The sequence below is a fragment of the Capricornis sumatraensis genome, chromosome 11 (assembly GCF_032405125.1).
Source record: "Capricornis sumatraensis isolate serow.1 chromosome 11, serow.2, whole genome shotgun sequence".
Lineage (NCBI taxonomy): Eukaryota > Metazoa > Chordata > Mammalia > Artiodactyla > Bovidae > Capricornis > Capricornis sumatraensis.
Genome location: NC_091079.1, coordinates 35,820,374 through 35,844,281, shown reverse-complemented (window position 1 = coordinate 35,844,281; position 23,908 = coordinate 35,820,374). Strand labels below are relative to the sequence as shown.

General features: G+C 36.9%; 1 protein-coding gene across 1 annotated transcript; it reads right to left on the bottom strand.

The window, feature by feature from the left end:
• Positions 1-1,175: 1,175 nt before the first annotated feature.
• Positions 1,176-23,908, bottom strand: ZHX1 (zinc fingers and homeoboxes 1). The gene is made up of 4 exons (XM_068983351.1): positions 23,782-23,908; positions 16,965-17,081; positions 5,185-8,036; positions 1,176-2,750 (listed from the first exon to the last, which is right to left on the bottom strand). The coding sequence occupies exon 3, from the start codon at positions 7,807-7,809 to the stop codon at positions 5,188-5,190; it is 2,622 nt and encodes an 873-aa protein (XP_068839452.1). The 5' UTR covers positions 7,810-8,036; positions 16,965-17,081; positions 23,782-23,908; the 3' UTR covers positions 1,176-2,750; positions 5,185-5,187.

Sequence of the window (23,908 nt, the reverse complement as noted above, 5' to 3'; positions counted from 1 at the left end):
ATAGACATTTTTCCAAAGAAGATATACAAATGATCAATGACCACATAAAAGGGGCTCAGTATCATTAGTCATTAGAGAGATGCAGATCAAAACCACAGTGAGGTATCACTTCATACCTACTAAGATGGTGCTAACGATAATGTTAAACACTGAAAATAAAAGGTGTTGGTGAGGATACTGAGAAATCAGAACCCTGTACACTGCTGGTGGGATGTAAAATGGCTACAAACAACTGTACAAAATACTTTGATGGCTTCTCAAAAAGTTAAATGTGAATTACTATATGATTCAGCAATTCTACTCCTAGATATGTACCCAAAAGAACTAAAAAGAGGGACTCGTCTTCTGAGTTGTATGCTGATGTTCACTGCAGCAATTTTCTAGCTAAAAATGGAAACAACCCAAGTTGAATACACACACACACACACACACACACACACACACTTGCGGGCATATTCAGCCATTAAAAAGGAACGAAATTCCGATATATGCTACAATACAAATGAACTTAGAAAACACTATGCTAAATGAAATAATTCAGACACAAAAGGACAAGGATTGTATGACTTCACTTATTTGAAATATCAAGAATAGGCAAATTCATAGATAATCTAGAAAGTAGATTAAAGGTTACTGGGGGTTATGGGGAGGGGGGCAATCGAAAGTTATTGCTTAACAGTTACAGAGTTCTGTTTGGGATGATGAAAATTCTGGAAATAGCAGCAATGGTTGCCCAACACTATGTAGATAATTGATGCCACTGAACTGTACACTTAAAAATGGATATAATGGCAAATTTTACTATATTTTACCATGTTAAAAAATTCAGTTAATAAAATGAAAAAAATCACTGAAAACTACTAATCACTGCTAATTTTTTATTTTGTATTCAAGGACACAGTTAACCAGGAGAGAAAAGTTCTTTGCTCTGTCAAATAAATATATTTAAAAGCTAGCAAACATCAGAGCAAAGTGCCAAGTCTATAAAAGAGACGGGGAAAATTACTAATAGCTATTTACAGCTATAAAAATTAACATATTGCAAGGGAAACGTAAATATATTCAAAGGTTTCATTTCTAATACTTGACATTTCAAATTTTGAAAACATTAAAATTATTGTCAAACAAAACTCAGACCACATTGGCAATGGTTTAAAAAAGGGAGCAATTTAATCTTTATAATACAGAGTGCTTTAAGAAGTTTTTAAACATGTAAAAGAAAGAACAGTTTAGTGCATTAAATTGTTACAGTCTTTACATTGCTTCTGTTTAAAAAGTTAACAGTAGTATGAAAAAGCCACCCACAAAGCCAGCTGTCTGAGTGAAGAAATCAGCTAAATTGCAGCATTTTGGAATTACTAATAAAGCTATAGTTAAAAATGAAAAGTTTATAAAAATGAAAGCAGCATGCATAGTCAAGGCTTTTTCATAACATTTTCATTAGTTGACAAAACATTAAGGTAAAAACAAGAGCTTAATATTTATTATTCATTAAATTAGATAAAATAAACTGGCCAAGCCCACTACATCTGGTCATTCAGAAAAACATCTTAAAATCCAAGGCTAATGAAACTGAACATTTCTTCTATGAAGAAAGCACATTTTGAAAAATGGTCCTATAGTCACAAAGAAAAGGATCCTTCTCAACACGAATGAACAGCACCGGTCTTTACAAAGTTTATGAGTTAGGAGGAACTTTCAGTCTCCTGAAATGGCAAGAGTTAACAGTTAACACTCCCATAACTCTTAAGTGAAAAGCTAAGTTTTAACTCATTCTGATCAGTTCAGAATTTTTTTTCTTTATTCACTGAAACTGTTACACAAAGTAGAATTTCACCGAAAGATAATTTTTGAAAGCTCTGATCTGACACCTGTACAAACATTTCTGATTTCTCTATGATTGTACGAAAAGAGTAAGTTAATATTTACTACATGATACCTTTTCACATTTTTGGTACAACGTTTATTTCAGAGTTTCACCCTCTTGAAATTCCTATGCCAGTTTCTTTCCCTTCTTCAGTACTGATTATGTTCGGTTTTAAAAAAAGCTAATTCAGTTTCTAATGAAAAACAGTAAGGGAGTATTACAAATAGTAATAGTGGAACCCATGAATGTGTTCAATGAAAGGTCAAATCATTAAGCGCCAATGATACCACAAAACCTCTTTGCTCCAACATGTGTCAATAGTTTTTTACTTACATTGAAATTATATAAACCCATGCACAACTCTTAATCTTAGTGCAGGGCCTGATAAATGAGACATAGAAATAAATCAGATTTTTCTTTTTCCTGCTTCTAACAATTTCTACTCTGTAAAATGTTTGGTCACTGAAAGCTATAGGCTTAATCACATATCAAAGAATACAGGCAATAAGGCCCATCTTATGAGACATACAGTATTAAGCTGAAAAAAATATGAGGACAAGCTCTAGTGGTCATTAAACTCCCTCAGAAAGTCTAAGAATCAGAATGTCTCCATCATATCAGAATAAAAATGTACTGTATTAAAATCTGAATTTTTACAGGTTGTTTTTTTAATTAGTGTTCTATGTACATTGCAGGACTTCTGCCATTTGCAGTAGTTTAACTTTGGCACAACACTGAATTCCATTTCTTTTGGGTACTGGATCCTAGTTTTTGAGATTGTATATGCCCCCAAACGTTTTCAATGTCATCAAAGATTGGGCCATTCACAGTAAATCAGACATCTGGAGTTGAAGAATTGATTCTCCTCCAACGTTTTAGGCAGCTATAAAAGAAAAACATAATAAAAAACTAAACTTTTTAAGATAACCATATTTTAACATTTTCCACTTTTAGGAACAAAAATGACATAAATTAGCCATTAAAATGCATCCTCTGTATTCACTTATTAATCCTGAGATCACTTGCCACATGTATTATTAACATATCATGCAGTAGATTTTCTGTGCAACTCCAGTGTATATGTTTTGCATACACCAGATTTGCTTATAGACATTTTTCACCTACATGTAATAATTTATTTTTAAAAATTCATAGGATTATAATATATGTGATATAATATATAGTAAATCCTATTTACTATAGGGTTAGTAAAATAAGTACTATATTTATAATAAACAGACTATGAAATCTAAAGACTCTTACATTCTTTTCTATTTATATACAGGGCTAGCTTGTGCAAAAGAGATATATTTTTACCACTTTTTTCTGTAACTATTTTGGAAAGGTTTTGGTTACCTTTATTTGTAAATAAACCATACTTAAATGAAGAAGTATTTAAATGAAATTTATGGTGTATCATTTCATAAGATGAAAAATTGTTTAGTTAAGCCAATCATAACTTGCTGATTAATGGGTTTTATAGTTTTAGACTTCTGCATATTTTAAAAGCAGGGCATGCCAATGTATGTACCACAAAAGTCAGGTAAATGTACATTATACAACTTTTTTGAAAACCATGGCTTTGTGTGAATCTTCTGATCATAGTGTTCATTAGCATATTCATATATAATTTAAGAACCATCCACAAACTTAAAAGTAAGGTCAAACTACGCTGTAGAAAAAAGTTCACATTATTTTTAGAATAAGATTCTAACTCCCTCCAAAATCACCGCAGAGGTTACTACAACACAACAACAACAATTCACTGCAGCAACAAATCTGTTGATGTAATCTTGGCTGAGTGTACATTCTTATGTTTAGCAATAAAAAAAGCCTGTTAAAAATATTTTCTGCATCTATGTTAGAAGCAAGCCTGTCCTGAAGGTTTCTGACGTAAGGAAATGGAGGTCGGTGTATCAGGATATAGCCATACAAGACTGCTTAACTTCTTGTGACTCATAAGGATACATTTATGCTCTAAAACTTGGAATGAGATTCATTCTAAAATATGTGCATTTTTCTGTCTGAAAAAAAAAACTATTAATGAAAGAAAATCTGGAAAAAGACTGCTAAGCAATAAGAATAGTGCCTGGTACTCATTAAGCTCTCTATAAATAACTGTTAAAATAAATAAAACCATGAAGGAAGGTGTGGGGAAATTAAGGAAATTCTGTGCAGAACAGAGCATAAAAGTAGAGGATGGGGTAGAGATGCAAAAAGCTATGGAAATAAGTAAATATGTTCATATGAGGAGGGTCTTTTTTCCCTCCCCTGCTATTTGAAAATACTGCAATGATTTCTGTCAACGAGATGCTTTTGGACTACTGATGGACAGATCAAAATACTTCATGACAACTACACTATTTTTTAAGAAGTATAGACTTACCCTAGAACACATCAAACCAGAGAGCAGAAAAGAAACAAACTATGCTACTGAATTCTGAAAGTATTCAGAATTGAAATTCTAATTCCAAATCAGGTATCTGATTTGTAGCTACAGTGAAATTTTAATTAATCCAATCTATAATAGAATTAAGATTCAAGGAACGTGCCAAACCTTCCAAATTTAAAGCACATTTTCTTGCACTTTTATGCCTACAGAGAGATATTTTTAACTTACTGATGTGCTTTTGCTGGTGGCAGGTTTGTTTTACATTAAGTAATGAAAAGACATTTTAGGCAACTGAGTTAGTATCAAATCTGTTATTTACCACTGATCTCTAAAACAACTTATATCACGGTTTTCAAAGACAGATGCCACCTAAGTGAACATGAAATTATATATTGCTTAAAACAGATCTTTGGCTTTTAATAGAAAAATCACCTAGTTCCCTAAAACTGAGCAATTCTCACCCCTGTGATAAGTCTTTCCTTCAGTATACTTCCCCCTTCTTTTCAGTTTTCATTTTTTAATTCTTTCCTTAAATAAGCAAAAAGTGAAGCTTTAGTGAAGGAGGCTTGCAAGAAATATATACATTTTAGCTATCTTTAGTATGTGCTAATCTCCAACCCGCCACCAATCTTCCTTCTTGGAGAATGGGTAACTTTCCCTTAGAACAAAGCAAAAAAATATTTCACATAAAAAAATAAATAATTCAGGCAACATTAAACTCTATATAATAAACATAATCAACATAAAATCAGGCTACACATGATAATCATGTATCCCTTGGGCTACACTCATGGCACCTAGCCCTCTTATTGGGCATCAGAGAAACTATTTTAGAAAAACACTGTCAAAGGTGAAGATGACAGATATAAGGTGGCTGTTCTAAATGTATGTGGTCGGTGAATATACACTCAGATTAAAAACTTACATTTCAGTCATCTGATTTAGAAAGCTTCCGCTTCACATGTCGTGGGGGTTCCCAAGTGTCACTGTCATCTGTTTCTTCTTCCTCCTCTTCCTGATCATCAATAACTTCATCTTCCTCCTCGTTTTCCTCAAATAATTCTATACCTAACTCGGATCTTCTCTGTCTTTCGGCAAACCATTCTCTGACCTGCTCGTAACCCATATGTGATCTGTTAACAAGTTCATCGAGGTCTTGCTCATTAAGAAATTTGTGCTTCAGGTAATAATCCTTAAGTATTGCAGTTCCAGTTTTAAATTTGATGAGGGACGGCCCCCGGTCCCAGTTGTTCATTCTCTTGCCTCCTCTGGGCCGCCCACGAGGTCGTCCTCTCCCCCTGCCTTTTGGTCTCCCTCTCCCCCTTTTCCTAAGAGAAGACAGACCATTCATGCTACTTGAATTGGCGCTTTGATAGTAGTAGTACCATTTTAAGTTTCCATTTTTCCAAGCATAACGGGTGTCCCCAAACCAACTAACTATGTCTGTTCTAGCAAGTCCGCTTTCTTCAGCCAGCTTGTCATACTCTTCTGGCGACGGCCACTGTGTTCGGACAAACGCACTCTTAAGCATGTGCAGCTGCTCGGGTGTTTTCTTACATATCTTGCCAGCACTCCCTGACTTAGGTGCACTAGATTCATCTCCAGGAGAAGTTTCTCCAGCTTCTTCTTTGGAACTACCTGCATTGCTTTCCTCTGCTTCCACTTTCTCTTCCTTTAAAGCTTTTGATTTCTTCTTCTCTGTAAACCAAGCATCAATTTCCCTTCTGGTGAGTTTGGTTTGCGCTCTTAACCTATTTAGTTCTTCTTCTGTAAGTACAGAGCTGTTGAGAAAACTTGCCTGCAGGGCACGAAGCTGCTCTGCTGTCTTCTCTTTAAACTTCTGGGGAGTAAAGTCGGGAAAAGGATTCCAGGACTGTTTCTGCTGTGAAGTCACAACAGCTGGGGATTCTGTGGTTTCATCGCTAGAGTCTATGATGATAGTGGCAGAGGAGTCATTGTTGAGATGTAAGCACTGATTACTCTTTGAATTTCTCTGGTTGTACCTTGTGTCACTAAACCATTTTTTAATCTCTCCTTTGGTCAGTCCTGTGATTTTCATCAGTCTGATAATTTCAGCATCATGGGGAAACTGATTCTTCAGGTAGCTGACTTTTAATTCTGCCAGCTGCTCTTTAGTCTTTTTAGCCCGAATGCCAAATGAATCAGGGTTTGCCAACGTGGCTTCGTGTTTGACCAGGTGAGAGGATGGGACTGCTGCTGTTGCTGGCTTGGTTTCTGCAGTTGGCTGAGTAGCGGGGACCTGACTTTTCTGTACATTCGTTTGATTTGGAACCCCTGCCACTGTCAAGGCTATAGGTGCTGTTACTGGCAAGGTGTTCGTGCCACCTACTTGTGTGAGGACCAGACCCGGCTGGCCAACTATTTGGCATGTCTGTAAGATGGATGGTAAACCATTACTCCCCGCAGAGATGTGGGTAGGAATGACAGTTATGGTCTGAGGTACAGTGTGTACTGTTCCGTTGAATTGTTTCCTTCTTGCCTCCTCTACTTCCTCGGGAGTCCAGCTAACACCGTGTTTTAGACGTTGGGCTGAAAACCATATCTTGATCTGTTCCTCTGTATATTTCGCTTGAGCAGAAAGAACAGTTATCTCTGACATTGTTGGATAAGGAAATTTGTTGTAGGTGTTAAGCAAAAGGGGGTTGTTATCCAATGCAGCATTGTAGGTAGGAATGCTATTAACAGGGATTAGGACTTTGGGAATCAAACTGGAATTCTGCTGAGCTGATACTGCCGTGATCACCTGTGCTAACCCAGGAAGAACTGCTGCCGGGGCTACAACCGTGCTGGCAGCATGTGGGTGGATTCTGTTTACAACAGAAGTACTTGCATTTGATTCAGAAGCTGAAGAGCTTGGATTTTCCACAGTTTCTTCACGGTCTGGTTTGATTTCATTCTCTTTCTCTTCCGGAACATCCTCAGTTGAATTACGATGAACTGTAATCCGTTTGTTCTCCACTTTATTTTTCATCATTTTCATGATAGGAGTTTTACTGATAGATATTCCTGAAGAAGAAACTTCTGTAGATTCAGCTTGCTCTGAATTCTCCTCCTTAACAAAACTACCATCAAAAGTCAGATCATTTATTGTTTGTTCAAAGATTGTCTGGTTATTTCGTTTTACCATAGTCAACTTAAAATTCTCTTCTCCTGGGTGATATTTCAGATTATGCTCAGAAAGTGCATCATACCTTTTGGTAAGAAAATTGCATTCAACACAAACATAGGATGAATTTAGCACTACATTGGGATGTTCTGAATCCACATGAAAAGTAAACATATTTAGATCTGGAGTTTGGAAAGTACAGTATTTACATTCATAGCCACCTTCAACTTTTTTATTTTGCTGATTGTCAGAATCCACGGACTCATGAACTTCTTCATCACTTGAGACACTCTCTGTTCTGGTGTTTTCTATAGGTGTAAGTACAGGCGGACCTTCGTCCAAATCTGATACCAACTCGAGGTCTGGATCCTGTTCACTGGCAAGGACCATGCAGGGTGTTGTAGATTTTCGCCTGCTTGCCATTCTGATGTTATGGGGGGGAAACCTCAGTGGTGATTAAAAAGCATTGGGGTTTAAAACTGTTCAGTATCCTTCATTTGAAAACAATGGCTTTTGGTTCTTCAAGTCTGTCTTTGTGCTCAACGAGTCTCATTAGCAGCTTTTTCATGGTGCAATCAAGTAAAGAGCTTATGGTTGGCAAATAAAATACTGCAGAACTGCTGAAATTTTTGAAGCACAACTCCAATCACCTATATTAAGATAAATTAAAAAATGTTTTAAAATGAGTGGTTATGATCTTTTCAACAAATTATAGCTCTATTTCACTTACATGAAGTTGTTGGAGAGCTCAGCTGTAAAGATGTAGAATAAAACTAGAACCAGAAAAAAATTTCTCAGAGGATCAAAATAGATGTCTCCAAGCCAGCTCACTGATGGTCATGTACTGTACCTGATGGGTCAGCCCGCAGGCTTGTGTGTATTTGGATTTTTCAGCCAGCTGGCTATATATCGGAAGGGAAGGGGAAGAAAGTATCTCCTTTGGCAGGCACCCTCAATGTGAAATGATAATCTGTTAACAGGGGAGGAACTTTAAAACTATAAAAAGCAGCCACAGATACTCAAAACTATGACCACTAAGTGTATAAGGAGTTCAGCCCATCAGTTATGCCCTGTTCTTCGTCCTGGTCTGTCTTACCATTCCAAAAGCATGCCCAAGTATGGCAAAAGCAGCAAAGGTAGAATATTAATGATCCAGGTTTCAGAAATATTATCTTCATCATTCTCCACAATGCTATCAGAATTTGTAAAACATGTCTAATCATATCAGTTTCCTGACTCAAAGCTTCTAATGGGTCCCTAATGCTGAAAGAATGAAGTTCAGACTTCTAAGGTTGCTTGGCTGCAACCTCAATTTTCTACCATCTCTCTCCTGACTCCGATTTCCTTATGTCTTAGGCACAGAGCAGAAATGATTGCTGTTCCAGGGACTCCATGCAGGCCATTCCTTGTGTATGGACACTTGTTTGTGCACACACTGGGTATGACGATCTCTCAGATCTGTCCTATAGATCAGCCTTAGCTTGGGCCAACCTCCTTCCCGGTTTATTTTCTAGGCTATCACTTACTGTATTGTACCAGAGGAATGTTGCATTTCTGTTGTGAAACCTCCAGTCTCTCTTTTTTTTTTTTTCTTTTTTAAAGGAATAGCTTTACTGAGACATAACAAAGCTCTTGAAACTCTGGATGGAGCCAGTTTCCTTTATACCTTCAATCTGGCTCTCTCAGCTGAGTTGTCTTGACTGACTTCTTATTCATTTCTGTATCTTTGGTATACAGAAGCTTGGAAGGGGGTTTCCCTCGTGGTTCAGTGGTAAAGAACCTGCCTACCAATGCAGGGGACACAGGTTCAATCTCTGGTCCTGGAAGATCTCACATACCACAGGACAACTAAGCCTGAGAACCACAACTACTGAGCCTGTGCTTGAGAGCCCAGGACCCATAACTACTGAAGCCCTTGCGCCTAGAGCCCATGCTCCACACCAGGAGAAGCTACTGCAATGAAAAGCCCATACATTGCAACTGGAGAAAGCCTGCATGCCGCAACAAAGACCCAGTGCAGCCATAGACAAATAATAAATCTTTGATTAAAAAAAAATAAAAAAGAAGCCTGGCAGTAAGGACTCACTAAAAGCTTATTAACCTGAAATAGGGTTCCCTAGTGGTCTAGTGGTTAGGATTCAGTGCTTTCACTGTCATGGCTTAGGTTCAACCCCTGGTTGGGGAACTAAGATCCTGCAAGCCGAGTGGCATGGCCCCCTCCCATTCCCACCCCCCAAATGCTACTTCCAACCTGAACCAGAATGAACAGAAAAAGAGTCCTATAAAACTCAAAATGCCCTAAAGGCATCACTATAGAGAACAAAGCTAAAATTCACAAGAAAAATGTTGAATCATCAAGAAAAAGAGAAATTTTTTCATACAAATACATTTTAATACTTTTGCACCCAAAATAGTTAAAATTTTGATGCTAAATTGGTTAAAGTCGGTGTGCTTCTAAAGTTTAAAACAAATGAAAATGAATACAATAAATAGTATCACTTATTTTCTACCACAAAGGAACTATTTTCATTTACTAACATAGTCCTTGTCCTAGCTGAACTGAGGAGAAAAAGTTTATGTCAATGATTATAAAGCAAAACTAGGTCTCAATGACTCAGTAAAAGGAGAAACATTTTTAGGAAACAGAGCTGTCCAAAGAGAGAATATCCTGCACCTTTGAAGGTGCTAAGATCCTTTTTACTAGGATTATTCAAATCATACTACATTTCCATTTGACGCATCCAAGCAACAGACAGAAAGTTGGACTAATTGTCTCTTGTTCTCTGATTTCCCATATTACAAAATAAAGAGCATCAGTTTAGTAATAATAGTAATATCAACAGTCCAAAACCCACTCTCAAAACTGTCATTGTTGGCAGGGGTAGGATGGATTGGGAAATTGGGCTTGACAAATATACACTATTGATATTATGTATAAAATACATAGCTAATGAGAGCATACTATACAGCACAGAGAACTCCACTCAGTACTCTGTGGTGACCTAAATGGGAAAGAAATCCAAAAAAGAGGGATACATGTATATGTATGGCTGATACACTCTGCTGTACCATAGAAACTAACACAACATTGTGAAGAAACTATTGTTGTTTAGTTGCTAAGTGGTATCTGACTCTTTTGTGACCCCATGGACTGTAGCCCGCCAGGCTCCTCTGTCCATGGGATTTCCCAGGCAAGAATATTGGAGTGGATTGCCATATCCTCCTCCAGGGGATCTTTCCAACCCAGGGACTGAACCCCTGTCTCCTACACTGCCGGTGGATTCTTCACCACTGAGACACCAGAGAAGCCTTATACTCCAAAATAAAATTAATTTTTAAAAGTGGTGTTGTTTTTTCTATAAAAAAATCTTTGATTTCTAAGGGAACATAAATCTATCACTGAGATTTAAATGATTTCTTGACTAACTGCTATAAACTAAGACAATTCCATCTTTCCTATTCAATTTAATAGGGAACACTACTATTTTTGATCTTTTTTTTCTCATTAGAAACAAGGATTTCTTCAAATAGCTTTAAGTAAGTGGAAGAGTAACAAATGAGCATCACCCACATCTCTGACAGTTAAGGAGAACTACTGAAAGGCAGGGGAGTAAGCTGCTTTCTGACTTATTCTCCCAGAACCTTAGATGATATTTAGATGGGGTATATTAAGAGCTAAAAGTCTTAATGCAGGAGTTTTTCTCAAAACTGTATTTCTTGAAGTGGTGGTTTTGAAACTTTTTGTTATAAGCAAGAAAGCCCTTTCTTCAAACCAAATTCTATGAGGAGCCCAAGTATAAAACTGATCAAAGAATATAGCTATCTGATTGGAGAAGTAGAGGAGCTAAACTAACTCCTGACCCCATCCCATGGACCCCACAGTCCCTGCTTTCACCTCTGATGGGTTCTGAAATGTGTCTGAAGCCTTTGCTTTAAAAACATAAATAGTTTCATCATAAACCCTCAGCTTGCCAGTGCTAAGCCATGAAATGTGATACCTAAAGTGAATTTAATGTGTCCTTTTAGGCTGTTTCACTGTAAAAGACAGGCTTGGAGCACCCTGGGATAGAATAGAGTAGCCCCTACTAATGAGAGATACAGAAGAGAAACTTGAGGAGCTAAGATACTTTTATTATTCTGGTTTTGTAGTTCTTGGGTTAAACTTACTTTTCATCCTATCTAGTATAAATATAGGAATATGCTACCAAGTTGTTACTTTTATTTCTTTTCCTTATAGCTCACTAGCTCAGAAAGGTCAGTTTGTAAGAACTGAAACAGATATACAATTTTCAGAGTATTTTTTCTAAAGTCATGAAAATAAAATATGCATATATTATAACCTAATGATATACACATACAGCTGTGCTTTTTCCCTTTGAAAGCATTGGTTTTTGAGGACTTTGAAAATTTTAAATTATAAATTAAATTTACTTTAAAATTTTACATTAAATGTATAATTTTAAAACTATAAATAAGTTACTTAAAAGGAAGGCTTTAAAAAAATCCTCAGTAATGTAAAAGACTAAAAATCTGATTATCTTGGGTGTCCTAAGTTGTCTCAACCTGGGTTACTTCTATACGCAACTACATAGACGTGGGAAATACTCTTTCCTCCTAAAACTGCCCATCTTTTGCTAACAAAACCATAATCAATACATTATTTAACATATTTCTAAAGGGAGACTGAGAATTTCCAAAAATGCCTCAAGATTTGGCCCCATGGCTCAATTCTATTATTATGTATACAACCTAAAAATAAATCAAAGCACAAATAAAGGCAGCCTCGTGGTCCTTATTTTATAGTCATAATTTGAGGGGAAGCAGGGACCTCAGTACAATCTTCCCATTCTTCATGGAAGAAGAAACCCACCCAAGGGAATAAATTCACAGAGGCTTTGTGGTAAAGGCTAAAACCACAGGTTTTAGAGTCTCCTCTGTACTCAGTAGTTAGGTGACTGGAAAAGTTGCCCAATATCAACCTCAGCTTTCTCATCTATAAAACCAAGATTCTTCAGTTCAACAAATCCACTGAGCAACTACTTGTTGAAGGTCAACCATGTGCCAGGCGCTGTGTTGGGCACTAGGATTACAGCAGCCACCAGGACAGATAGTCTCTGGTCTGCCAGGTTCTAGCTGTTAACAAGGAAAACAGGCTGAAGCAATTACTTAGAATGACTATGATCAATGCAATGAGAAGAGGGACTGGGAACTATATAAGCACATTACAGGAGGCTTCTAGAAACGAAGCAGAGAAGGCTGCCCTGGAGAAAATAAACAGAGGTATCCCACCTCAGATACTGATCAAATAAAAACACTTCACACACACTAGTATACAGTACGTGCCTAATTAATGCTATGCTCCAGTCCCTGAAAAATTATCTGGGGAATGAATAAATACCATTTATATACTATTATTCTCTTTCTTTCTATCTCTCACGCAGCTTAATCAGATGACAAAGCACACAAATTGAATGTAAAAGCAAAAGGGGTAAAAATGCAGAGTAAGAACTGCCATGATGCAGTTTCAATACATCTCATTACGGTGTAATGGGGCTGGGACAGGAAAACTGCCATATAGAAATCACTATTAGCTGATAGGCATCCTCTCTTTGAAGGTCAACTCAAAACTGCTTAAAATCAATTTGGGAAACCTTGCACTATTTACCTGTAAAAGAGGGTTAGAGTCCAGTTGCACAACTGAGGACCTAGGTGGCTCTGCAGTTAAAACATAATTAAAGTGAAATCTGCCCATAAAAGAAAAAAATTATGCACTATATGCATATAGCACTGTAAATATAATTATGTTTGAACACCATTTTCAGTTAACCTTTCAGTAGAGAAAGATGTTAAAAAATAATCAAATCAATTGTACTGCCATTAAAAATGATATTCAAAAAAGTAAAGAATACGGCAAAGTATCCATTTACTATTGAATTTTTAATAATCAGAACAAAATCTGCATACTGACTATAAAATAACTATGGGAGAATATATATGCATGGTGGACAAAGACTAGATGAAAACATTAAAAAATGAAAAATTCACATGAGATTATGGGTGAAATTTTTATGGTGTGTGTGGTATTTACGTTTTCTTTAATAGTGTTATGACATTGCTTGATTAGAAAATACAACAAACAGGGACTTCCTTGGTGGCCCAGTGGCTAAGACTCCATGTTCCCAACACAGGGGGCCCAGGTTCGATCCCTGGTCAGGGAAATAGATCCCACATGCCACAATTAAAGATCCTGCAAGACTTGGAGCAGCCAAATAAATGAGTAAATATTCTAAAAACAAAACAAAACAATAGCTTCAAGGCCTTAAAATTGCAAATAGGCTAAACCATTTTTGTGGTCATTTGTCTCAAGCTGGAAACAAAATTTACTTTCTGTTTTTAAAGTAAAAACACGTGCTACCTAAATGTTTTTGGAGGAATCTCTGAGTATGTATAGCATTCAGGTGTATTCTAGACATTGTGGAGGGCTGCTGTCCCATGGTAGAGAAATCAGACTGGTTCTAAGAGTCCGCAAGAGCACCCCTAGTCTCCAGAGAATAGATTTAGGCCAAGCCAATTTCCATGGTTCTGTGTACTGGCTCTTCTCCTGAAGGTCAGATGCCCCTTAATCAATTCATAATTCTTAATTCATGAATTACATCAAATTTTCCCTGCAGAAAAGCATTTAATGGAAACAAAATTTATTTCACCACAGTATAAAACTTTGGGGCAGTGCTAAAAGTAGTTCTTCTTACAGGATCGGTAAGAATGTCTGTTTAGCTCTTCACTATACCCCCAGGGCCAAACACAGTGCCTATTAATATTTGTTGGGGGAAAAAAGCTTTAAAATATATCTATATTTTGTATTATAGCACACAATTTTCCTTCATTAAGCACTCATTTACTGAGGAGCTACACAAAACAACTGAGCTCGTTTTCACTGGTAAAATCCTTACTAACAAAATTACTTTAGTCATTAAAATATTAAAACATGCTCAAAAACATTCTCATATAATACACTCTGTTTATTAAAATATAGCAATGGATGTTCAATGAATATTTACCAATTTATCTGTAATTCTCTTGTAACAAATCAGTTTTATGTATGAATAGTATACATCTAAATTTGTGACTATATAGAAACAAAACAAGGATGATAGATCCATTCCAAAGAATTAGCTCTGTGGTGGAATTCAGGAGAAAATGGCATACTTCTTATAGACAAGAGCAAATCTGAACTTAGAACCATTATTTCTCTATAAGAGAAAACTATATTTTAATGATGTTCTATATTTTAAGAGAGACTTAAAAACAGGTTCTCAATGTAATACACTCTAAAAAGTTAATGGATTGTTTTGAACTGTATGCTTAGCACAAAAAAAAGTCATTAAAAATTTTATAATTATACAGGGCCATAGCTACACTGAATTTCTAGGCCTCTATATTTTGGCTGTCTTGTACTTTAAATTAAATGATTAACAGTTTATTGGCCTAGTTAGCCACAAAAGCATGTTATTTTGGTTAAGATTTTATGTTTAGAAAAACAGACTTTGTTTTTTATGCCAATTCTGGGTCAAATAAGAACATTTAGAAGATTTTAGAAGATAACTATAATTTTTAAGTATCATGTTAGTTTTGACCTACTACCAACTAAATAAACCATTTTTAAGGCCGCTAAAATACACAAACTGAGAATCCTTTGAAATCTGTATTCGTACATACACTGAGAACTCTTAGGACTCTGTATTCAATTTAGTTTCACTTCTCCTTCTGTGAGTCAGAGTTCTGTTTAGCCAGCTGAAAATACTTACTTCTACGTGTTTGTATTCAAACTAAAAGTTACAAATCTACCAAAATCACAGAATGCCTGAAATAATGGTAGGAACAAAGAATAATGAATCCAAATGAAAACAAGGATATCTACCACTTTTTTTTAAAAAGGTATCCAAGAGGATACTTTTCTTAATTACAATTTTTTTTGGTCTTTACATAGTAGAGGTATTTTTCAAAGCGTTAATGTTAAAATATTTAGAAATAACAGTCAAGTTCTTAAAAAAAATTAAGTGAGAAATCTGACAACCCAAATTTGTACCCACAACAAGAGTTTGTAAATTACTGTAAGCTGGAATCATTATCTGAGAGACAAGTTTCAATAAAATTGCCAAAAATGGTCTCAAGATAATACAAATTCAAGTACTGAGGTGAATACAGACAGGAGTGAATGTGATCCAAGTAACAACATCTAAGAAACTGTGGCCAAAGATAATCTAATTTCAGAAGACCCCTTTGCTAATACTAATTGAAGCTTAGAGGCTTAGAAACTCTATCCTCTCTACCTGTTTTTTCTACCTGAGAAAGCTGATTTTAATGCCGATAACGATTAAAAGCCTTTAAGTTGGACAGATTTCTCCAGGCAAGCTCTGACCCCAGATTTGAGGAGTGAAATGTTTTTTTGAAAGATCTTTAGGCCACTAACATCCTGGTGGTGTACCTTCTGCTGGCATGTAGGTTAAGTATGTAACATAATTTGATGGTGAAACACAAACTAGTCATATAATGAAATATCTTATCTTTATTACTAAAGTTTGTGGATATGATCCAAAAGTTATTTTAGGCTGAAAGTAATTTCCCCCTACTTTTCTCAAGGTAGTGTATTAAATCTTTCACAGAAGTCTAACACAAGAATGCTATTCTTGATTCCAAGTGACATTATCACTGAAAGGCTGAAAAGTCATTCATCTGTCCATTATCTTTCCCATTTGCAAAATAAAGTAACTGCTACCTATTTCACTCTGGATACAATAATTCAATTTGAAGGATAACAGTAATTCGTACTGGTAATATCAACTTACAAAAAAACACAAAAATGAAAGTGAACCACCACATTAATAGTTATGGAATCTTTCCTAATACTTTCTGGAATCATCTGCAATAACTGGACTAAAGTATAAGTATTTCAATAGCATAGTATGAAATCTAATTCTTCTCAAAAAGCCAATTTATATCAAGTAAGTAAAATATAAAAGTAATTATGTACAAATATATTTAAATACTGGTATGCTTAACTTAAATCAAAGTATTTAATTATTAATATCTTAAATTTTATCATTGTAATTAACTATTATTAGACATCTGTATACTGCAAATGTGTTTTCAGGAACTGTTCTTCAAGTCTTGAAGCATTTTTCTGGATATAGAAAAAGAACAGTAAAATTTCTAGATAAATCTCCCCACTCAAAAGGTCCCTGCCCTCCTGACCTTCATTTGTCTGGTTTACCACTGTGATTACCACAGGTCCAGTGCCTGACACACAATGGATTTCAGCAAATGTTAATTGAAAAGTCACTTCTAAATATACCACAAAGATTTATTAAGAAGTGTGATGCTGTTTCCTTTCAAATTAAACCAGCCAATACTCCTACATTTTTAAAGTTTGAAAGTACATTTCTTAAAAAAGAGTTAAGAATATATCTGCTGCTTTTTAAAGGATATCTTTTAAGACTTTAGCCAAATATAGTATCACTATATTAGCTGAGCACATTCTGTCTCCAAGTTTTACCACAACAGAAGGATGGAACACATACCTGCCACAGTCTCCTCCCCATTCTGTTCTTTGACACGGAAGGGTGTCCCTTCAAATTAGGAGGTGTTTAGCTCAGGCCATCATTACCAACAGGTCCAAAGTACCTATCTGCCATCACCTACAAAAAAAGTAATATCACTTTACTACTCTAGATATGATTCAGTCTTATTAGGAAACTTTAATCCTATGCCTTGGTTTTTAAAAAGTAAATATAACTTAAAAAAATTAATTTCCTCATAGAAATTTTAAAAGAATCATCGAAATGCCAAACTCAGTAAGATATGTGAAACTGAAAACTTAAAAATATCTTTCAGTTCAGTTCAGTTGCTCAGTTGTGTTCGACTCTTTGTGACCCCATGAATTGCAGCACGCCAGGCCTCCCTGTCCATCACCAACTCCCAGAGTTCACTCAAACTCACATCCATCGAGTTGGTGATGCCATCCAGCCATCTCATCCTCTGTCGTCCCCTTCTTCTCCTGCCCCCAATCCCTCCCAGCATCAGAGTCTTTTCCAATGAGTCAACTCTTCGCATGAGGTGGCCAAAGTAGTGGTTTCAGCTTTAGCATCATTCCTTCCAAAGAACACCCAGGACTGATCTCCTTTAGAATGGACTGGTTTATAAAACAACCAAGTCACAATTTCAATATAGATTTTCAAAATGTGAAAAAAAAAATTCAAAATGTGACTATATGCAGGGTATAATATGAAAGCTGAGATGAAGAAATTGAGAATTGTAAAAAATTAGTACCATACAAGTTATGAAAGACAACTTAGTTAAACTAAGAGGTAGGAGAAGTTGTGTGTTTATATGTTTATGTATAAGCCTCACTAGGCTTATATTTGTATCCTAATTTACTATGTAATAGGTGGAATGGATCATTAATGCTGGGAACAAGCCAATACTACTTAAATAAACTAGTGGTACCCCACTCCTAAACATATAGTATATCTGATACAATGACTGGTGTTTGTTTTTGCAAGAAAGTTACTGCTAAATGGTTTTTCAATCAGCGCATTATGAAACGTTAGATGGTACAAACTGAAAATCATTCTCTGAAAACTCAAGATTTGTGTCTAAAAATGCTGTGGTAATACTCAGAGTAGGTAAACCAATCAGGAGAATTAAATAAAAACTATCATTGTTTGTCATATTAAATAACAGTAAATCATGCTTTTGAAGAGTTGAAGGATTTTTGTTATTGTTCTTTAAGCCCTGAAGTTCTGTAAACCACAGTGGATGAATATTAGGTAGGGTGATTTTCCTCAGCACTTTTTCTTTTTGATTCCTGCTATTATGACACACAACGTTATGAAAAGCCCTTTTAAGATAAGAAATTATGTAAACACACCAGTCCTTTAGTAAAATACTCGTAGGGTAAGTTAAAGCTTAGGCTGAACAGTTACACTGTTTCCAATGAAAAGCAAAAGAGCATTTTCTTGGTGGGCCCAGTGGAGCAATCCTGTGCTGTTGGTAGCCTCGGATCTACAATGTCATTTCCTGGTGTCTCCTTGTTCGGACACTCCTTAGCCAGCCATCTACAGGATGTGGACTAGAAGAAATGGTAGGAAACAGCTGCCAAAAGGAGGGAGGTTACTGTCCAAAATGAATTATTAATCATATTATAGGAAATTGATAACCTATTTGAACCCGTTCTTAAATCACACAGTAATGGCAAGATGTTTTACCGAACGAGAGTCTACTGAGAAGAGCTGCCAAGACATGCACACTGCAAGCAGAGAATCAACAAACGAGTTCCTCAGTATTTCTGGATGAAAAGCATACTTACCTGATGTTTTTTCAGTTTCTGATATTGGGATTACTTTAGGACACCTCTCTAATTCAAAGTATCTTTTTAAAATTCGGGATTAAACTTCAAAAATTAAAGAAGTCATCTTGACCATATACATTATGTAATAAAACAGATTGGTTATTTCGGCAGGAGAGGATGGACAGGAAATAAATGTGAAGGATTTGGGCTTTGGAATCAGAGTGCCTGGATTCAAATCCCAGTTCTGTCACTTAACAGCTGTGTGATCTTAGATAAGCCACTTAGCCTCTCTGTGGCATAGCCCCCTTATCTGTAAAATGGGAGTAATGATATTATCTACTTAATAGGGGTGCTGTAGGCATTGAAAGGAATAATACATGTAAAGTGCTTGGAATATTTGCTGGCACATGGTATACCTACAAATTAGACTTTTTATGACTCTTATTTAGGGTAATAACTTTTGAGTTATATAACAAAGTCTTTGTTTCAATTTTGCTAAATTTGGAGATTGGCATAGTGTTCTGGGTCAGTTATACTTCAGAAAACAAACAAACCCATAGAAAAAAAGATCAGATTTGTGGTTGTTGAGTCAGGGTAGGGAACTCAGGGAGGGGAATTGGATGAAGGTGGTCAAAATGTACAATCTTGCAGTTTTAAAATGTGCCATGTACTCAGTGGCGTCTTACTTTTTTCGATTCCATGGACTGTGGCCTGTCAGGCTCTTCTGTCCATGGAATTCTCCAGCAAAGAGTACTGGAGTGGGTTGCCATTTCCTTCTCCAGGGGATCTTCCTGACTCAGGGATTGAACCCCCATCTTCTGTGCTCCTGCATTACGGGTGTATTCTCTACCTGCTGAGCCATTAAGTAAGTACTAAGGATATACTGTATAACATGATAGATATAATTAACACTGTTGTATGTATATGAAAGTTGTCAAAAGACTGAATCCTAAGAGTTCTCATCACGCATACACACAATTTCCTAAATGCTGAAACAAAGTCCACAAAACAATTTTATTTTCCATTTCATAGCTTTGGGCATATTAAGCAGTGTTAGAATAAGCTGGCTTTAACAGGTGGACATTGATCAATCATAATTTATGCCTTCAACCCCAACATACACATATTTTCTCTAATCTAAGCCTCAAGATGAATCATTAATATATGACTCATTTAAGGGGTGTTTCATAGAATGAACAAGCTTTTGATTAAATAATGTTAACATAGTAAAAAGAGAAATTGTTCTTTTTTCACCACCCCCCCAAGTATAGTACAAGTCCAGCCAAGTTTTAACAAACTTTTTTTTTTTTACAATATTCAAAGGTAAAGGGAATAAACTTAATAAAGAAGAAAAACATAATTATTAGTGAAGTGATTAGAAATATCAGAATACTCCTATGTCCTTGCATTCTTCACAACAACAAAAAAAGAAAGACCTTTAGGAAGGGGAAAAAGGAAGCCAGAAATACTAAGAGAAATATTAAAACACTAAAATTTAATGACAAAGTTATTTTATTTTAAATGATAAATATGTATATGATATATCTACTTTAATGTTTTAATTTTTTAGATAAGTTTTGATAATGATTTTTAAATCTAAATTTCAAAGCTGAAAACAAAAATCCTGCATAAAAAATGATTTATTCAATTTTGACTCCCTTGAATAAATGTCATTCTTAATTTGCTCACACATACTTCTTTTTCCAAAGTATATCACTTATTTGTTTAGACCAAAGGTACATAAGACCATGTTTATAACTTTTAAATACATTACAGGATACTGATTATATAAACTGCAAAGATCAAGTACCCTTTAAGACCAAAACCTGGCAACCTACATAAAAACTTACCTAAGTATTTGCTTTAAAAATAAATTAACTGTATAAAATACAAAACTCCAAAATATAAATGCAAATGTGTATATCCTGATTGGTAATCTAAATCAGCAGCTTCAGTCATACAAATCTTGTTACTTACCACTATGACTATATTTGAGCAACAGGATACAATAATATTATGGATTAAAGGCTAGTACCATAGTTTTTTCCCTTCAAATAAATGTAATTCAAGTTACTTTTGAAATTACACAGAATGATTTAAGAGGATTTTAAGTCAGAAAAAATTTAAACATACAAATTAATGTGCCATACTGACTATTACTACAAACAGTGCAATAGATAGTTCTGGACATCTCCCTGAATTGATTGAATACGATTAGATTAAAAACTAGCTTAGGCACTGAAATTTCTACACTGTTAATATTCAAATAAGAAGTCTTTTGAGTCCAAATCCATAATGCTGTAATGTACATAAAAAGGTTATTTCCTAAGCTACACTTGAAATCATTTTAGTAATTTTAGGAGTACTTCTATTTAAGTATAAAGCAATAACTGAAAGCAAACTAGGTCCCAAATATCACATTTTTTTGCCAATTTAACATTACAAGAAAGAAAATGTATAGTATGTCATAATATCTCCTTTCAGTCTCAATGTAAAATATAATAGGGAAAGAAGCTCCAAAGTGAGCCACCTCAACTACTAACAAAAGAACTGTAAACCCCCAAAAAACAATAACAACAAAACGACATAAAGAATTGCAAAACTTAATTCACATTTATTGAAAAAAAGAACTTAGAAGTATCATTAAAGGTGAAATAGTTGGACATCATTCATGAACTGTCCTCCAGTCCAGTGAGATAATCAACTCACTTGATTGGAGTGACGTCTACTAAGGAGAGCTCACCAGCACAGGAACATTTATGTTTTCAGCCTTACCATATTTTGAAACCATCTGGCAGCAATGCCTTTCTGGTTCACCCAGCCTAATCTGTTCAGAACTGAATATAAAACTAGACCTACATGCACCTTGGGGAAACCAAAGAACAGCACACATGAATAATAATGTTCCAAACGAGCCGCTCTAAACTAGTTTATACTTGAAAGGTGTTTTTAAAAACATTTCTGTTGAAGATGTTAAAGCTCTTTTAAAAATACTAGAATGGTTCAAGAAATCTTAAAATTCTTTTTTCTGATTTTAATCCTATCACTAAAGAAACCATCTGAAGAGATTCCTCTACAAAGAGAGTTACTGATAAATGAAACACTATCAATTCTATAATGAAAGGACCCAAGGTTTTTTACAACTTACTTTGCACAAAATTAGTCTGCTTAGCCCTAAAATGCTTAGAGGAAGGGGGGAAAAACTGAGAGGAAAAAAATACTCATGAAAACCCTTTTTTCTTTTACATCCTGTTACGACAGCACTACATTACTGTTTCTGGCAGCACTTACATTTCTTTTGCTTAAAATCAAGAGTCAGAACTGCTACTCAAGACTTTTTTTTTTTTTTTAATCTAAGAATGTGCTAGGGTCAATATCCCTGTTAAAACCAAAATTCCGTCACCCTCACCAACTGGCATAAAAACAAACGACTTTTTCAGGATAATTTTTCAGAAGCAAGGCACAGCTTGCAAGGCACAGAAGCAAGGCACAGCTTTTTCGCACAGCACCACATAAGTTAAAGCTTTCAGACAAAGACTGAGAAACAATGATCAATACCAGCGAATCTTAAGGTTCGTGCCTGCAGGTTAGGCACACACAAACACTCCAACCCAACAAAATAGTCACTGTTCCTGGGATGAAGCTGCTTCTCCCTCCCTCACTGGGAACCACTGTTTCTCAATCCTGTGATTTTCCCTTTTCAGATAAACTCTCACTCTCCAAAAGAACTGCTTCTTCCTTCCACGTTATGTGGAATCCCAACTTAAACATGTTACATACAAATTCTCTATCAGTAGTGTTCCAGACATGTTTTCTCCCAGCAAAGATGAGCCCCTTCTCATGTTTTTCTTTACAGCTGGAGTGAGATGACAGAAAAGCGCTGTGGCATTCCCGCTCTGCCCAATCTCTTCCCCACATCCCTCCTCTATCCATCCCCTTTCCCGCTTCTTAATCCTCCTATCCCGAATCTCTCACTGCAGCCCTGTCAGAGAGTTTGATCCTTCCCTAACCTAAACTAAGGATATGCAATGGAACCTTTTTCTTCTCGGGGTTCTGCTTTTCCCTGTTACCCACAGAGAGATGGGGAGGGATGTATTGGAACAAAGAATTTTAAGTCCCTTTCTCTAGAACTTTGGTGTAAATACACAGGGAAAGGGCATCCACCAGGGCTCTTCTTTCCTGCCATTTGACCCCCTTCCTCTCGGAGCTCTTTCCTAGCCTCTCATTCCCCGCAAAGGTCAGGAGCTTGTTCCCTTCAGGCCCTAAGGCTCGCAGCAGTCCCTGGTCAGCTTCCCAGTCTCCCTCCTGAAAGGGACGGATAACATTTCCATTCTCTTTCATCAACTTCTCCTTAAGTCCCAGGGCTTCTTCAAAACATAATATAGCTAAGGGCTCAACTCTGAGTCTTGCCCTGAAATGGATGCCCAGCCTTCCCTGAAGTGGGGTACAGCCTCTCCCCGAAGGGTTTTTTTTGGCTCCAACCCCAATGCCAGTGCGCTTAGCTCCAGCAAGGGAATCCCTCCTCTCAGGGAGAATGAGTCCCTACGAGGCCACATGCCCCAGCAGGTCAGGACTCCCGATCTCCCTCCCCTAGGATCCTCAACACTGCTGGCGTGGTCCATTCCTGCGGCGCCTGCCCCTCTTCTAAGGAGACCCCGTTCTCACTCAATCCCAAGTTGCTCAGTCCTCTCGTAGCCAGGCGGGCTGAGATTTTTCCTTACAGAGCCCACCCCCAGCTCCTTCCACGGCCGCAAAGACCCCCGAGAACGCAAAGGAAGCTCGGGGTCTGTCCCCCGACGGCGATCCCGGCCCAGGCAGGCCCGGTCCTTGCCCCTCGGACGCCCCGCGCTGGTCCGTCCTGCCATCCGCCGCTCTGAGCGCGCTCAGCCCCCCGGGGGCTCTGCCCCGGGGCCGCCCTCCTCCGTCCTGCCCGCGTGCCGCTCGCCTTCCCGGCCCGCCTCGCCGGCCGGGAGCTCTGCGCTGCTGGTTCCCACCCGTAGCCCCGGACTCCCTGGGCCGCTTGTCGCGGAGCCCGCTCGGGCCGCTACCTGCAGGAGCCGCCGCGCCTCTCAGAGCCCCGCCGCCGCCATCTTGCATTTCAAACCGGCTGCACTTTTCAGGGAGTCAACTCTGACCTGTGAACCCTATACCCGGAACCGCTCGGTGGGCCGGCTC